General features: G+C 37.1%; 2 protein-coding genes across 2 annotated transcripts in view; both read left to right on the top strand.

Annotated features, from left to right (window-relative positions):
- Window positions 1-18710, top strand: part of LOC137191171 (hemicentin-1-like) — a 68999-nt gene that overhangs the window by 22174 nt on the left and 28115 nt on the right. The gene's annotated exons all lie outside the window — the stretch shown is intronic.
- Window positions 570-13094, top strand: LOC137191173 (carcinoembryonic antigen-related cell adhesion molecule 5-like). Its single transcript, XM_067601052.1, has 10 exons — window positions 570-1053; window positions 4662-4931; window positions 5098-5352; window positions 5774-5879; window positions 6200-6240; window positions 6410-6450; window positions 7487-10667; window positions 11197-11261; window positions 11544-11699; window positions 11948-13094. The coding sequence occupies exons 1-7, from the start codon at window positions 951-953 to the stop codon at window positions 7697-7699; spliced, it is 1029 nt and encodes a 342-aa protein (XP_067457153.1). The 5' UTR covers window positions 570-950; the 3' UTR covers window positions 7700-10667; window positions 11197-11261; window positions 11544-11699; window positions 11948-13094.

The following is an 18710-nucleotide window of genomic DNA, read 5'->3' as shown; positions in this document are numbered from 1 at the left end:
CTCACAGTGCCAGTCTCCAATGTAACAGCAAATTCCAGCATTTTTTCCACAGTCGAGTGTAGAAGTTACTTTAAGTCTTTTCACTTCTGGATTCAGCATGGTTTGTGTATGTCTAAAATAACTGTGAAACTATAACTGGATCTTAAGCTATGAGCTAAATGATTCACCCAGAAGCTAATACAAACCATGAAAATCTAGCCATGAATACTCATCATTGTATCATTAACCTGAGATTTGTTCACTGCTTCTACATTGCTGCACTCTGCTGAGCCATGCTCCCTTTGTTAGGTAGTGGCAAATATAAAACTACTGTGTTTTTCACCCACAGTGCCAGTCTCCAATGTAAAGGTAGAAGTCAGCAGCACAGACTTGGTGGAGTTCAACAGCTCTGTCAGTCTGTTCTGTTCTTCCTCTGGATCCTTCCTCTCTTTCTTCTGGCTGAACAGCAGCTCTGAGGTTACAGCCAGTGAGAGAGTTCAGCTCACTGATGGAAACTCCACTCTTAACATAGCCAGTGTGACCTGCTATGATCAGGGATTTAGGTGTCATGTGTCCAATGCTTTCACTAATGGCACCAGCTGTGAGTTAGTAACCTGCATATACAAATTCTTATCCTTGCATTACATGCATGCTAGTGCATCATAAGAGCTTCAAAGATGCATCTTGATATATATTTGTCAATATGAACTAAACAAGGAGTGGCCTGAATGACCCCTATATTGCACTTTGTTAGGTGACTGACATATGAAGCTATTATAAGCCATCACAATGAGCTAAGCTGGCACTGACTTTAGTATTTGGTGATGTTTGGTTTTTACTCTCCATATGCCACCCAGTTGGCCTTGAAAATGTCATTTTGAAGCTATTGTCATCACATCACACCTTCAGCCCAGTTTAAGTGGTTTCTGAATGGAGAGAAGCTGTATGATACTGGACCAGAGCTCACACTGATGAACATTCAGATGAGTCAGAGTGGGAACTACAGCTATCAGGCTTTTAACAACAAAACTCTGAGATATCAAACATCTCAGCCTTCAGCTATAACTGTACTGGGTAAGTTGCCGTAAAAGGTTGTGTACATGGTGATATAGGCAAAACAAACGCACAAAAAAAGATTGGATTCAATCATCAGCTTGTGACAGTGGAAGTTTGACATTGTATATACAGTACTCGAATCAGTATTCACTCTCCAAGGTTATACTCTGTATATTACAGTGTTCTAATATAATATATAAAGAAATCTGAAGCATCTGGTGTTACAGGATCGGCATAATGTCTTAGATATGAACAATACTAGGGTTTCACTTCAATCCACAGATGCTGACATAGAATTGTTTTTATTTTTCTGGTATTAACCCCAAAGCCTGATGTTAATAGTATATTGAAATACCCATGAGGTACTTCTTGGTGGTGAACATACATATATAGCACCCAGCTCTATTTAAGTCCTTCATCACAAGATCAAGTAAAGCCCAAATCTGTCAGAGCAAGATAAGTTTCAGGATATCATAACTAAATAACAAGTTAGGATGTAAGCAGCTCATTGTATTCTGTTCATTATTTCTTGAACCAAACTTTGCTGCCTATTAGCCAACATGTGTGCTGTCTGCTATCTTATTTGTTATATTGCTCCAGAATGTTACTATGTCAAAATTTAGGCAATCACGTCTTAAAGCCGAAGTCCAAGTCAAGTCGCAAATCCAATTTTTGTCACTCGAAGTTAAATATGTCCAGCCATGAATATTCAACATGGTATATTTAAAATGGGATTCATTTCCTAGCCTTTAATATGATATAAACACAAATATAAACCACCCACAGCACATGTGTCCAATGTAAAGGTAAAAGTCAGCAGAACAGACTTGGTTGAGTTTAACAGCTTTGTCGGTCCATTCTGCTCTTCCTCTGGATCATCTCTCTCTTTCTTCTGGCTGAGTGGCAGGTCTGAGGTTACAGCCAGTGAGAGTTCAGCTCACTGATGGAGGCTCCACTCTTAACATAGTCAATGTGACCCACTATGACCAGGGACCATTCAAGTGTCATGTGTTCAATAATTTCAGTAATGACACCAATGACCCTGTAAACCTGTCCGTCAGCTGTGAGTTCCAACCTGCTATATAGATGCAAACAAAATTGAGCTTCAAAGCAGATAATATTGTTTGGCCGTGGCTACAAGTTTGGCTATCAGCAACAATTAATGATTATCAAAGATAACTGTTAATTATTAAAATCAATAAAATTATTAATCAGAATTAATAATAATGGGGCACCACCCTGGACTCGGAAAAAGATAGCCAATTCAGTCTCAAAGTGTACTAATCTATGAATTTGGGACTTTGATAAATAATTAATTTAATAACTATAAACAAAATCACCATATTAGTAATTAGTTATGGTTGAAGGATTAGGAGTTCTTTACAGAGCAGGGGTTGGCAAAACTCATTCTTGTGCAACATTAAAACAGACAACAGGTATATCCAAAAGCATTTATTTAACAAAACGGTAAAAGCAACACACAATACTAATCTAGTTAAGTGTACCTATATACAAGTGTGTGTGTGTGTGTGTGTGTGTGTGTGTGTGTGTGTGTGTGTGTGTGTGTGTGTGTAGGGAAGACAATAGCAAGATGGCTGCAGTCACCTGGTGACTGAGCACATGGCATGCCGACAATTTGGCTGATAAAGGGAACTACAGAGATAAAAGGCCAGACCATGTGGTGTCTTGAACCACATGTGCTGCCTGAACCAAAGTTCGCCAAACTAGGTTTTAACCTCTTAACTGTGTGGTGCTCTATTCAAGGCCAATTGATGTATGCTAAAGGTACCAGGTTAAAATGGTGTTAGTTGCATGCAAGGCCTAGTTACTGGATGTTACATGTGTTAAGCATGCTAACATTAACCTAGCGGTGTGGCTATGCAGTAACCTGACTATAGGCAACAAGGACATCACAACAACAGTTCAATGTATAACCTTAACCAAATCAATACATGTACAGTACATTGTTTGAGTTAAACATTCTTGCTTAGTCGTACTATGCTTCACTGTGTTGTTAGGCTATGCCCAGTTGTTACCAGTCCATGAAGGAAGAGATACTTTGTGGCGTTCTGCTTTGAAGCTGGTGAATCCGTGGGTGAGTCAGGCTTAGAAGGCTTCGGCTCTGAAGCTGAAAGATGCAGGTGTTGCTGGGGAGACAGCACTCCAGTTGTGCAGAGGGCCCAGGTCACTCCTTAGTGTAGAGTTAGCGGCAAGCTAACTCCATTTCGCGGCTCCTGTACTTGTTAAACTGGCCAGCAGACTTGTGTGTTAGCTGCTGGCACAAGGAAACTTAGTTTCTGAGTCTTAGGCAGGCTCTTGCGTCTTCTGCCGTAAAGAAGACTGTGTGTGTCTGCTGTGAGCAGGCCACACAAGAGAGCAGAGAGCTGCTCCAGCAGTTGCTGGAGGTGTGAAAGACCAAGCAGCTGCTCCTGCAGCTGAAGGAGAAAGAGAGCAAGGAGCTGTTCCTGCTGCAGCTCGTGGAGAAAAGAGAAAGATAGTAGGGGAATCTCTAGTTTTGATAACCTGGATCCATGGGTGGAGCTTCACACTTTGGGTGCGAACCCCCAGGGCTCAGGCTTCTTGGAGTCTTGAAACATGTGGTAAACTGTGGTCCACATGTAGTCCCAACAATATTATGATGCAGTTATGAACCTTTACACTGAGCTAAGCTGCATCTCATACTGCATTTTCAATATGTTGCTAGCATTATTTTTTTGTTAAGTTTTTGCTGGTTTTTTCACATATGCAACACTCTGTAGTTGGCCCAGAAAAAATTTATTTGACGCTATCTCTATCATAAGGACACTATGTGAATGGATCAAATATCAGCCTGTTCTGCCCCACTGTCCCCAGACCTTCTGCTCAGTTTATGTGGCTTCTGAATAGAGGTCTGCTGTCTGATACCAGACCAGTGCTTATAATCTCATTAACATTCAGACAAGCCAGATTTGTAACTACAACTGACAGGCCTTTAAAAACAGAACTCTGAGATATGAAACATCTCAGCACTCAGTTGTCTCTGTACTGTGTAAGTTGGATTAAACAGGTTGTGTGGATACAGTAGTGATATAGGTGATATACTGTATGTCCACTGGCGTAATTTATAGGTGGGCAAAGTAAATTCATCATTATTTCTGTATCCTTTGCAGTAAAATAATAATGGAAAAACATATCTTACACACCTCTGAATTTAACATTTCAATGCTTGACCTTACAGGCTAACCTCTTTCACTTCCCATTTTTTCTAATGCCATAATGAAAAATGTCACTCCAATTGAAAATTGACATGTTTTAACTTATAATTTAAGGATTTCATGCTCCATTGAGACCCTCATACCACAATATTTGGCTGAATGGAAACAAATAACATGAAAAAGGTTACAAGTGTTGTAACTATTGACTGCTTGAGTCAATGTTGGAGGATCTTTTGATTTTTTGATAATTGTTTTCATCTCTATTATTCAGTGTATTGAAGTCAATTCTATGTCAAAAACAGGGACATTTTCCAGTGTCCTTGTTTTTATATAAGACAATGGGATGTTCAAAACTGTAAATGCTAAATGAACTCATTCAACCTTTATGTTACTTTTGTTTTCACACAAAATCCTTTATGTTTTGCCCAACAGAGAGAATTTCTGGCGTTTATATCACATCAACAGACCAAACGATTGAGGGGAACTCTGTCAACCTAACCTGCGATGGTGCTGGCTCTGACTTTACCAGAGAGTGGATGAAGGACGGCTCCTCACTGACTCCGGCTGACAACATGACATTTTACGACGAGAACAGAGTGTTGTCTTTTCTCTCTCTGAAGAAAACAGACAGTGGAGAATATTTGTGTAATATCAGCAACGCCGTCAGCTTTGATGAAGCTAAATACAGCATGGTTGTTAACTGTAAGTAACATACAGTGCAGTATATATAGCCCTGTAACAAATGATTTTTAAGTCAGTTATTGAGCAATTTTTCTATTCTTTATTAGTTTTTTTTCCCCAATCTGTGTACTGTGTAAAAACACATTATTTGTGCTGGTGTAAGAACTTTCCAAGTATTTGTTTTCAGATGGACCAGAGGATGTTCAAATCACAGGACAATGTAGGATAAACGTTAAACAGACCTTAAACTTAACCTGCTCTGCTGCGTCCACACCATCTGCCAGTTACACCTGGTCACTGAACGGGATAAAGATATTAAACAATTCTGCTGTGTTCACTAAAAACATGACTGAACTTTCTGACAGTGGCAACTACACCTGTCAAGCACTGAATAATAAAACTGGGAGAACATCATTTGCAGAACATCAGTTGTCTGTAACAGGTATGTAGATTTTGTTAATTGCAGATTTTAACTCTTTGACATTGACATCTGACATTGCAACTAACTTACAGTTTTATACCTCTAATAATGTGAAGAATAGCAAGCTTCCTAAAGATATTACTTACAGTTTTTATTACTATCAACTGAATAAAAATAAATTAATCTGTAATAGCATGTTTGCTAAAGCAACATGCCACACGAGCGTTCAGCAACAGCAACATGAAACTTCTCTTGCCAAAGGACGTGTCAAGGCCTCAGTCTCTGTACTAAACAAATAGGCATTGATAATTGTAAAATCACATAAAGGGAGAAGTTGTTGTATGCTTTGTATCTACAGGCATGTTGAGATGATGAGACAGTTCCAGTTCACAAAATGGTGTAAAACTATGATCTTATCTCTCTTAAATTTTTACCTTCCCAGAGGAAACACCTGCGTGTGGGGCTGGTTGCATCGCAGGATCAGTAGTAGCATGTTGTGCCGTCGTTGGTGGAGCTGTTGGTGGAGGATTCTACTTTTTTAAAAAACAGTAAGTGGTAAACAGCTTTGAGATATAAGACGGCAGGGTTTTTGTTTTGTTTTGGGTTTTTTTGGAGGGGTGGGGAGGTTGACAAGCAGTGACACTATCAGAGGATTTGTGCTGCTTCTGACATTGTATGACATTTAGGAGTCACTCCTAACAAATATGATCAGCAAAACTAATTTAATATAATTGGAAGCAGATAAAAGTGCTTACCTAATCATTCAGTATACAATACAGTTATTATTATCATTATGTTTGCAAAAAGTCAGATAATGCATTTCTGATGTCTAATTTACATAGTAATGGTCCATTACCTCTCTAAACAGGATGGAACAAATCTCTAATGAGATCACCTCCTCCGGAACAGGTAAGTGTAATGCAAGATTTTATGTGTTTGTGATCAAGAAAAGTCAAAGGGAGTAAATGCAAAAAGATTGTGTGTATGTGTGCATTTTATGTATTTGTATATTTATACAGTATTATTTACCCTCAGAATTGAATTGTTGTAAGTATTGTTTATTTCTTGTGTTTTAAAGGAGGTGAAGGCTTGGACAACACAGCATTCTCTGGAGATCAGGTAATGTGGGTTTAGTGGGTTTACATGCACTTAAGTAACCGGGTTACTCAAAGAAATCAAGTGTAGATATGCAGGTAATCAGAGAACGTGTTTGCATGCCAAACTCAATACCTAAATGATTCTCAGTTTGTTCTCATACCAAAATATATATAAAGATTGCTCAGACAAATTGACATGTATGCATGAATCTGAATGCATATGAATCCAAAAGATGATGGAGTCATATTTTATATATGGTATGTCATGAAACATCAGTGAACAATGACACAAGATTCTAAAGGAATAAGTAAAATTGGATATATTTAAAGTTCCCCATATATGGCTGTAATAAAGAGATGATTTTATCACAGTGTATAATATGATATATAAGTGAGCTGCAAGTAAATCTGCATGAAATACTAAAAATATACTGTTAGCAGAATCTTAATTGAAATAAAAGATGATAAAATCTTTAATGTGAGATTGTTTTTATAGTTTGTTATTACACAGTATATTTTATTTATTTAATGTTTATTTGTATAGGAACAAGTATAAACTAATGCCACATACCACAGCAGCTAGTTTGCAATGTCCGTCCCTAGATGGGCCTTTTGAAATACATAAAACTCAACACTAAAATACATATAGAACTGCACAAAACACAAAACTCAACAATACATACAGTATACATACATTAAAGTATACAGTGGCCAGTCTGTGATCAGGTTTGCTTAGTTTGATTTAAAGAGGTTCCCCTCCCCCATCAATCAGACTCCTCCAGGACCTGTGTTCACCACAATAAAACAATCAGACTTTGAACCCCGGAGAAGATTTTCAGCTAACACAATGCAGTGGCAGCATATATGTGTCTCATCACCACATAGCAACAGCTTTATGGTTGTGCTTGTTTTTGGTACTATAAACCAAATATTTGTTTTACTGTTAATATTTTATCTCTTAAATTAGCATTTATGGAATTAGAGAGATTATTTTATGCCCCAAACTTTAATCAAAACTGTTGTCTAATATTTTTCCCTCCCCCCTTTTCTTTTACTAGGAGCTGAAATATGCAGGCATCAGTTTCCCCCAGAACCAGGATGATGGGACAGTTCTGCAGGAGCTACAGAATAACAAAACAGAATATGCTCAGATCCAAAGGAACCGCAATCCTGCTCCTGCATCCTCCATTCCTAGCTATGATGAACACATACAGCGAATGAAGATGGCAATTTCTCAGTATAGTGCTGACGGTGCACAAGTCTTTGCTTAGGTCCATGAGAACCACAGCAGGATATGATAGATCATCTAATGAGGTCAGACGGGAAGCCAGAACCTGCACTTCCCTCTCTGCTCCTTTATGGATGATAATTTGGATTTGAGTTTACCTAGACAAACCACTTTTGCAGTGGTTAATGATCAACCTGCTATTGCCATGACTGAGGTTGTAAAGCACAATGATGCCCTTTTAGTTTGGATACACATAATAGCTTTCATTTTCCTTTTGTATGGGGACAGTCTGTTTGCTTGAGCATGTTTGACACCTCTCTGGCATCATATTTGACTCCACACGTATACTATGATATCTCCAATGAAATTCCAGTTTGCAGCTTGTCAGTTTTGGATACATTTTTTCTATATATTTTATATCGTACAAATGAAAAAATATCAGTTATTTAATAACATTTTATTTATGTTTCAGTGGTATTCGTCATGACATGGATGCTCCTTGATATCAATGGAGCTTGTTAATTGAGGTTATCATAACAAGACTAAACTATTATGACCCTGTTGTGGTGGAAATATGTACAGTGTCTTATCTATTGGTCCAAAGGAACCTTTGTAATTTAATTTTATGATAGTAAAGTTAAACTTTATTATCCCAAAAAGGGAAGGTCTGCAGCCACAATAATCCAAAACAAATGAATAATACAATAATAATCAATAACAAGGGATTTCTCTCTGATCCCACTGAAACAAAAGAAAAAATACTTGAAGTTGAGGGAATGTCAAAGTGATGTCCAGTGGTTATTTGGTGGACATCTTCAGAGATGAGATGGCTTGAATCTTAAAGTCTTTCCAGCAGGTATGAAGAAACTTTTGCCGAGAAATATCTCAATTGTCAGTGATGATTAGAGTAATTCAGGTCATGTTTATTGTAAATGTCAGTAAAATGTGTGATTTTATAAGATAATAAAGTACTTTATCTTTTAGCACATCACCCTGAAGGCCTCGAGGCAACACGGAAGTTATTCAGATTAGTGAAATAATGCAAATGGAAAGGAGAAGCTAGTTTATATCATCACATACACCTAAGTGTATAAATAATATCTATTCAAAACCTAATATAACTGAATGTCACACCTGTAGACAATCTAACTTTCACAAAGACATTTGTTAATTACACTATATAATGTAAAGTATCATAGTTTAATGAGTTAGACATACCTGTATTGATTTTTGAGTTTTCCTGGTAGATTTTTTGACCGATTTTTTTAACAAGGGTCAGGGATCAGTGTTGCACAATACATTTAATTGAATCATTGTAGATACAAAGATTTAAGAAATGAGCCTTCTTATAAAGCAATGATTTGTTTTATGTTCATTACAAATGAGATGAAGAGAATGAAGATGAAGTCTCCCACACAGAGCTCGATGTTGTGAATTATGCCCTGTCAAGATTTAATGAGTAACTAATAGAGGGAGGGGCCCCCTGTTAGTTACTCATTACTAAAGATCAAACTCCCTGGGAATTATTCACGTTTGATTTCACGTGCATTAGGAGGAAGTTCGTTTTTGACAAACTTAACTTTTCACATCTCAGTATTTCTCTATTCTGATGTGGTTACCAGTATCCTGTGAACACTTAGTGCAGTATGTTTTCTGTTCATCCTGAATATAGCCTTCCCCTTATAACCTTCCCCTTATAACCTTCCTCTTATAGCCTTCCTCTGGTGTGGCATGTTATGCTTCAAGCCGCCAGTGTGATGAATGTTTCACCAGTTTGCCTTTTCACCAATGAAAAAATGCAGTGAATGTAACTCTCAGGTTGTGGATATTGTATTTGTAATCATATGATTGCTCATTTAGACAAATAAACTATTTTTTCATCAACTGAAGTCTGCAGAGCATGACTCACTTTAGACATACACATGACTACACTATAAAATCGCTGTGAAATCCACAGTAATTTACTGTGTTTCTGCACAGTTAATTACTGTGAATATTTTTACAGTATAGTACTGTGTATTAGGCCTAAAAACACAGTAATCATAATGATGCTGTAGAAATCACAGTAGTGAACACACTACTGTAGAAAATCACAGTAACCATTATATTACTGTAGAAAATCACAGTAACTATTTTAGTAATGTAGAAAATCACAGTAACCATATGTTACTGTAAAAAAAGTCACAGTAACAATTCTAGTACTATGGAAAATCACAGTAACCATATGTTACTGTAAAAAAAAAAAAAAAAAAATCGCAGTAACTATTTTAGTACTGTAGAAAATCACAGCCTCAACCTCAGCCACAACCCTCAAATTCATGGTGCAGATTAAATAATTTAAATTTTAGTTTGAAATAATTATTCTTTTCATATAAATTCAAATACTTCAAGATGACCTTGTTTATTCATGCTTCTGCAGGCTGTTACTTTCAGGTTTTAAATTTGTCTCAACGTTTATCAGGTCATAACCTTTTAAACAATCTGTCATGACAGGCTATCAGTGAAGTCGTGAGCTGATTGGTTTAGCCAAAGAAAAACATCACATGATCTCAAATTTGAACAGCGTCACTGAGTCAGTCTGGGCGCCAAAGTAATTTACTTCACTGCAGCCGGTTTGGGATTTAACAGCTCTTTGGTTCACTACATTATCTTTTATTTACTTTAAAGGATTTTCTTTTTAAGAGTAATCTTGTCGAGTTCTTGTCTGTTTTTGCTGGAGTAAAGTTGTCAGACGGTATCATAGATGGACTGTCTGACATCCTACAGCTTGCTAACTTCACCAGCTAACATTTAACTGCAGAGTCCTTTGAAGTAAAGGACGCAAGGAACTCGGAACATTCAGAAATGAGCACTGGAAGATACGGGAGACCACAAAGACGTCTGTTCAACGGATATTTTTTGCAGTGTGGACAGTGAACTTCTTGCAGCGTGGTAAGGAGTAACGTTAACGTTAGCCGTCGCCCGAAGCAGCAGCAGCAGCAGGAGGTGGCACCGACATCAGCAAGTGATCAGTAAATGTCTTCAACACTAAAACACTCGGTCCTGACTAACACCAGACATTACACCAAGCTAGTTTTTGTAGTGAAATATAGTGCTCACATTATTATGTTAGCTAGTGGTCTGCTAGCTAACAGAAATCCATAGTCAACCTGACTGTATTGTGTTAAACTGAAACAGCTTCATGTTACAAATCTAACTTGACAACACACCTTAACGTTACAAATGTTAGCTTTATAAATTCTACCCTCATGAGAGACTCGTGAGAGCACTGTAACGTGTGTTTAGCCTGTGTCACCCCCTGGCTAACTCAACACTCTTATACTAGCTCACTGTGAAAACATCACCCTGTTTTTTTGTTTGAGTGTGTGTATGTTTAAATATATATGTGTGTGTGTGTGTGTGTGTGTGTGTGTGTGTGTGTGTGCATGTATAGGACTATTAATTAAAAAGTAATCACTCCCAGTAAAAACAATGTTTTCCAAAGTCATGCACGGCTCTAAATCCTGATGCCTTTCTTCATCTTATTTCTACTCCTCACAGCTGACGAGCACTCCCACTGATGCCAGAGTCCAGTCTTTCCATCATCCCAGGTCTCACAGTGCAAAGTAAGATTTAAAATCCATTGACAAAGCCAAGTTAGTCAGCTCTTGTGGCAGTTGTGCTTGTTATACTATGTGCCTGTTTTTAGATATTTTATATTTATATTTCATATTTATTTTTGGCTTAACCACAAGCATCTCAGCAGTCATCTGCTTAGATCTGTTCTCATGTACTAACTAACAAACAATATTGTCTCTGTTGTGTAAGTTTCTTAGTTTTCACAGAGAAAACAGTACTTTAAGGTGATAGAATTGTTGTTAATTCAGTGTTTGATTATTATTCATCAGGAGAACCTGAACCTGAGATCCTGTGTGCAACCAAAAGGATGCTGCTGATGGAGACCTGACTTCACCACCACTCTGGCTGTCCTCTTCACATCTTGCTATAGGTTCACAGTTGAATATCAGGAGGACACAATGACATCACTGGAGTCTGTTCAAAAGGTATTGCTCATCAACATTTTTACTTCACATCCTATTTCTTTTAGATTCATTTTACTTGCATTTTCCCAGTGATTGTTAAGATTGCTGTTAAGATGTATTAAATGTGTGTTACAATATTAAAATCTTGTTAGGTGTAGCCTATTCTACAAAAGCTTTCTTTGAGAGTCTTAAAAACATGTGTTTTGATCCTAGCTTGGTTATTACACTGACAGTAATGGTAAAACATTTTTGTTTTTTGTCATCTACAGTAGCTGTCATCCAATTTGCTGAAGAACACAAAGCAGCAGTGGAGGATCAAAGTGAAATCACCCGGCGGCTCCTGACCTGCATCCAAAGCCTTTTGGGCCAGTGGACTTGTGATGCAAAGTGGACTGAGGTGGGCTGTTGGACTCTTTACAGACAAGTAGGCATCCACAAATACCATTTTAATAACTCTATGGACACCTGAGTACCTGGTGACATCTCCCACAGTTGAAAATGCATGTTTAGATTACCTAAGAGTGTTTTGTTTCAAGGAAATAACAGTGTCTAGTGTCAGTGTCTATATATCAAGTTCAGTTATTTGATTTTGGTTTTTTTGTTTGTTTTTTTTTAACTTGTAGTGGGCTTATTAAATGGCATCTGTATTATTTTTTCAGTAGGATTTGTTTAACTGTGGTTACAGATTTAAACAAGCTTTTTACATATTGCATTTTTAACGTTGTCATTGTAATATTTGCTAATGTTTGTAATATACACATTTGAAAACTTTGTTATAGAATGATATTTAGAGGACAGAAAGTTGCATATGGCCCAAGCTTCTTTTATGGCAAACACTGAAAAGTAAACATTTATTTTCTTCATTCTTATTTTCTATATATTTATTTACTGTGTTAAGTTGATGCCCATGCAGTCCAAATATTTCCTGCGTTTGCTACTTTACATTAAAAGCTTCTCAGTGGTGTACCACTGTGTGGCTTTTATTATGAAACATGACATGTACAGGAAATGTAAAACAGACTGCAGTATTGGTCAGAAGACATTGGTCTATGCAAAATGTTCTGTGCTGTTTGGTCAGCAGATCAGTTCTATATATTGCAAAGGAGAATTGGTAAAAGAGGAAACAGCTGAAGTGAGCTGGTAGACATAGAACTGCAGGCAACAGGCTCTTTTACTACAGTTTATGTCATTAAGGGTAAACAACTTCTGTTCTGCTGTCCTGTCTGAGGGAAAACCATTTGCACTGTGCATCACAGATATAATTGCAGTGTGGGTATTTCTGCCATATGGAAGAAGGCCATTATTCTTATATGATTTCTGTAAACATGGTGCACAATCCCTGTGCACAGTGAAAATAAGTAATAAGTTAAATGCAGTAGTTGCTGTTCAACAGATAATAAATAATTGTCATTTAAAGAGTTGGTTCTGTACTCATTTATTGAAATTTAAATATTGTTTGAAAGCTTACAGCGTTATATGAATAACTGTAATCTAATTTACTGCAAAATGTCTGGTGCTGTAATCCATTACACAGTAGCATAAAATTACTGTATTTTATTTTACAGTTATGTACAGCTACTGTAAAAGTAGATACAGTACCATAAAATTACTGTTTCATTTTACAATTGCTACTGTAACTAAAAACACAATACACTTACTGTAATTTATTTCACAGTAAGTTTATAAACACCATAAACTTACTGTAAAATAAATTACAGTAAGCGTACTGTGGTTTTAGTTACAGTAAATAACTGGCAGCAATTGACAAGTAACTTACTGTGAAATGATTTACAGTAAGTTACTAATTCTAATTCTAATTTCCTATTAGACAGATAGGAATAAAACCAATCTGAAACTGTACCTGATATGCCAACCAAATGCTTATGATGTTCAATTAAAATTACATGGTCAGCTGTATCAAAAGCTGCAGTAGTAGCAAAAGCAATAACAGTTTTATTGCTGATGTGACTAAAATTTGTCAAAGAACCTGTTGCCGTTCATATGATCAATCAGCTGACCAGCAACTACTTTTGTCCAAGACCAAGCCAGGAAGGGAAGTTTAGATATTGGGCGGAAGTTATTTAAAACAGATGGATCAAGAGATGGCTCACTGAGAAGTGGTTAAACTGTAGTGGATTTAAAATATTCAGGCATTTGACCAGATAAAAGTGAGGAATTGATAATGGCTAGGACAAATGGAGAAAATGAATGGGATAGTTCTTTAAAGAACTGAATTGGAAGGATGTCCAGTGAACTGGAGGATGATTTCATTTTAGTAATGACATTGCTTTGATGCTTAGTAGTGACTGACTTGAATGCAACATGAGATCCTTAAATTATATGTTAAAACATGTAAATTTTCAATTGGAGTGACATTTTCATATCTTCAACTTCACATTATGGCATTAGAAAAAAAACAGGAAGTGAAAGTGGTTAGTCTGCAGGGTCAAGCATTCAAATGTTAAATTCAAAGGTGTGTAAGATGTGTATTTTCTTGATTATTTTACTGCAAAGAATACAGAAATGATGATGAATTTACTTTGCCCACCTACAAATTATGCCAGTGGACAGTATATCACCTATATCACTACTGTATCCACACAACCTGTTTATTCCAACTTACACAGTACAGAGACAACTGAGTGCTGAGATGTTTCATATCTCAGAGTTCTGTTTTTAAAGGCCTGTCAGTTGTAGTTACCATTCTGACTTGTCTGAATTTTAAAAAGATTATAAGCGCTGGTACAGTATCAAGACAGCAGTTCTCTATTCAGAAGCCACATAAACTGAGCAGAGGGTCTGGGGACAGCTGCCGTTCAGCCAGAGGAAAGAGAGAGATGATCCAGAGGAGGAGCAGAACAGACTGACAGAGCTGTTGAACTCAACCAGGTTTGTGCTGCTTACTTTACCTTTACTTTGGACACATGCACTGTGGGTGAAAAACACAGTGGTTTATTTTAAAGATTGTGTTTCCCTTCTTCTCCTACTATTTGTTTAACATTTAAACACAACAACCATACGATCAGACAATACACATCTAGTGCAAGTAATAAATACTTTCCAGTCCAGTATCAGAGCTGTTGAATTGAGACTTGACTTGGACTTTTCTTCAGTGACACTTGGATATTTGAGACTTGATTGCCTTAAGATTGAAAGGTAAAAGCACCAGAGAGGACTAGTTCAGCTGTTCCACACACTCTGCGTGTTTTATTTTTATCTTCTGGTAGAAACTGCTCCCATGGCCTAATACAACACTGTCCTCAGTACTTGCAGTAGTGCAATGCTTATTGTTTCTGGGCCATACAGTTTATTTTGCCTGAATGTAACAGTTGAGACAGACTTGGGCTTGACTTGAACTTGCCAGGACAATAAAACCGCTGTGTCCTATTATCACAGAGAAATATGTATTATTGGTACTTTGACACAATGTTAATAGCAGGTGACAGACACAACAACAAGGCTGATGTTTGACCCTTCCACAGTTCAACAGAAAGTGTGTCATGCAGTAAGACAACGACCCTAAACACACAAGTCGTTCTACCAAAGAATGGTTAAAGCAGAAGAAAGATAATGTTTTGGAATGGCCGAGTCAAAGTCCTGACCTTAATCCTAAAGAAATGCTGTGGAAGGACCTGAAGCATGTAGTTCATGTTGAGAACCCCGCCAACAACCCATGACTTGAGACTGTTCTGTATGGAGGAATGGGCTAAAATTCCTCCAAGCCGATGTGCAGAGCCGATAAACAGTTACCAGAAACGTTTGGTTGAAGTTATTGCTGTAAAAGGGGGTCACACCAGTTACTGAAAGCAATGGTTCACATACTTTTGCCTCCCACAAATATGTAAGATTGGATAATTTTCCTCAATAAATAAATGAAAAAAAATGTTTTTTTTGTCTCATTTGTTTAATTGGGTTCCCTTTATCTAGTTTTAGGACTTGTGTAAATATCTGATCATGTTTTAGGTAATATTTATGCAGAAATACAGAAAATTCTAAAGGGTTCACAAACTTTCAAGCAGCACTGTATGTGCAGAGTTTGATTCCACAAACCTGTTTTCACACTCATCTGCTAAAAGTGGAAAGTTTCTCTGTGATCACCAAACATGATTACAAACATGATTTGTGACATCATAACTAGTTTGGAGCTAATCGTGGTCCAGTATGCAATTTACAGAAGTTTGAAGTGGAAACTTAAAGCGCCCAGTGTACATACACCGATGATGGACTTTACAGTGAAGTAGGAGACGTCTTGTGTCCAGCAGTCAAACTTTTAAAATGTTAAAACAATATTTGCATATTCATATATCCATGTTCATATTCATGTAGTTTAACAACCATGTCAGACAAAAACTGTTATTCAAAGTAATTCAAAGTATTTTTACATCTCTTAAAACATGTCTGTCTTTAAGTATCGGTTGTACAAGGCTGATGAATCTTTTCAAGTCAGTAAACTTCTTATAAGCATTTGGTATGAATGTCTATTTTCTGAAAACAAAAATGAGCAAATAAATAAAGTTTAGGTGACTGTCAAAAATCATAACTGGAGCTGGTGACATGTTTGTCAAGCAGGTTGTACTCTTCATTCATTTCAATGAGGGGAATTTTGTCTGTGCCTGTAAGGTTCAGATGGTGATGAACCCTTCCAACTAGGATGAAGGCCAGCAGGATTGAGGTGTAGGCGTAATGGAGAAATGAACAGCATCAGTCACACAAGGCTTGGTTTCAGAGCTCTGATTTTTCTTTACTTGTGACCATAGACAATTTACAAAAAAAGGTCCAACAGCTCTTACATACATATAGCGGAATGGTGGACAGCAAAAGCAGTCTGGCTGGTGTAGCTGGTGTGGCAGGTGGCAGTAGATGGCAGCAGCGGCAGAGGTAACACTCAACCTGACCCCACCCACCTCTCTGACACACTACCCTGCTTTCCCACCCGGCATAACTACCCACTGTCTCTACCAAAACATTACATAGTGAAGGGCCCATGAACACTCCCACCATACATTTAGAATAAATATTTACAATTTAACCTTACTGATATTTACATACACAAAATACACACAACTCTTTGCCTAATACAGAATAAATAAAATGCAAAATAAACTGAAGAAATATCCAAACAAAAGCCAAACTTAATGAAAACACATTACACACTTCCCTCTCTCTTTCCTTTCCTTGGTACAGCCTAACAAGGTAATTGACACCTGTTGGAGTGCTGTGGCTTCATTCCCATGTGTGCACTCCATGTAAACACGCCCCCTGGAAGTAGACCTCAAAGAGAGAGAGATTAGTAGGGTTTTCCAAAATAAAGCACAACATAACAAAAATGAACTTCCTGTATTAGTCAATGTACATATGTGTTGTTGTTTTTCACCTTAGTGAGGGGGATGTTACAGCTCCCTCACAGTGCCCGTTGATAGAAGTATTGTGTTTCAAACTATGTGCATAGTGAGATAAACCCGAAGCTGTCATGCCAAAAGTTGAAGAGCATCGCCCTCTTGTGTTTTTATACTGGCAATCTAGAAGTGATAGTACAGTGCGACTGTAAATCCTTACCTACATGCTGAGTATTTTATTTTACGACATCTGTTTCAGATTTGTAGCTAGATTTTTATCATTGCTTCAACTTAGAAAGGAGTGGCTTTGTTGTGCTGTTTTCTGCCTTTTCTGCTTCATTTTTTTATATTTTACCCTAATCCTAACCCTTCATAATGAAATCCAATAGAAGCTTTTTGTGACTTGTGTTTGTTCCTTTTTATATTTTGTTTTCATTTTATATTGAAATAGGTTTTTCATATGTTGGGGTTTCTGGTATATTTATATTTCAAATGTTTTGGTCAGTTATGGTATTTATAGTTTTCTGGGACCTTCATGCCAAAAAAAAATTCTTTCTCAAACAACAACATTGTTTTTTTATATGTTGTTTGCTCCTCAAATTAAGTTGGTCCAGATAATATTACTTTGATGGCATCTAAGAATCTGCTTGGTGCAATTTATGTAAGCAAAATTCCATGAAAGGACAAAAAACGGACATTTTACTATTAAAAAACTAATTTGCTCACGATTCATGGCATCTTATTTGGTCAAATCTGAAACCTCCCTTTGTAATCACCCTAACTAAACAGTGCTCTAAAAGCAAGCCTGTCTGTAAAATACTGTAGATATAATCAGATGCTGTAAAACCTTAATATCAACATCAACACTGCGAGCATTTCATCATCAATAACCTGAATAATAACCTTGACATGACTAAACATTCAGTGATTTATTCAAGGTGGTCTTACAATAGCTGCCATTTTGCTCTGTATTTTGTGGCTCTGTATGTCCTACTTTATATAGATATATGGGTTGGTTGCCACTCTTGTAGTTCTTCTGACCTTAATGGTATAATATTAAAAGGGTTAGGCACACAGAAGACCAACTCCTCTCATGTAAGTAGACATTCATTTACAATATTTACACACAGGGGAGAACCGGGTCGGAAGTGATGAAAGTAACAAGTCTGGTATGCGTAACTGCGTCAGCACGTACAGCACGCAACACTTATGAGAACCGTGAAAATCGCGTGGATACGTCATTCTTTCGCAGAGTTTTACCCAAAAAAGCTGTCCTCGATCACAGTAATTACATTCACTCAAGCGGTAAATTTTTTTGAAGTTGTGTATTTTGTTTCATATGTTATAGTCATGATCATTTGACAGATTATTTAATACGTTAACCCATCCTGAAGTCTGCCATGTCAGAGTCACGTTTAACGGTCAGGAGTCATTGTTGTGTTTCTTTCATCTCTCTACAGTAACAACAAGCATTTCTTTGATTGGTTGAATTATTCTAAAATGAATTATATTTTACTGTAAATCCCTCAATATGATTCAAAGCAGGAATTAAAGAAAAAGCAATGTGTTAATGGGCTCATCTATATAGCTCTGAGAAAAATCCAAATGCGCATCACTGATTGTTAGGCTCTATGCTCTAAAAATGAAATGTAGTAATTTTTATTAAGAGGACAAAGGACATAATATATTTGCAATT

The sequence above is a fragment of the Thunnus thynnus genome, chromosome 10 (assembly GCF_963924715.1).
Source record: "Thunnus thynnus chromosome 10, fThuThy2.1, whole genome shotgun sequence".
In the NCBI taxonomy this organism is placed as follows: domain Eukaryota; kingdom Metazoa; phylum Chordata; class Actinopteri; order Scombriformes; family Scombridae; genus Thunnus; species Thunnus thynnus.
This window is presented reverse-complemented; position numbering and strand designations above follow the sequence as displayed.

Coding starts and splice junctions, on each gene's coding strand:
- LOC137191173 (XM_067601052.1), top strand. CDS start 951: ATGAACATTCAGATGAGTCAGAGTGGGAACTACAGCTATCAGGCTTTT. Junction 5,353..5,773: donor ACATCAGTTGTCTGTAACAG/GTATGTAGATTT, acceptor TTACCTTCCCAG/AGGAAACACCTGCGTGTGGG. Junction 6,241..6,409: donor GATCACCTCCTCCGGAACAG/GTAAGTGTAATG, acceptor TGTGTTTTAAAG/GAGGTGAAGGCTTGGACAAC.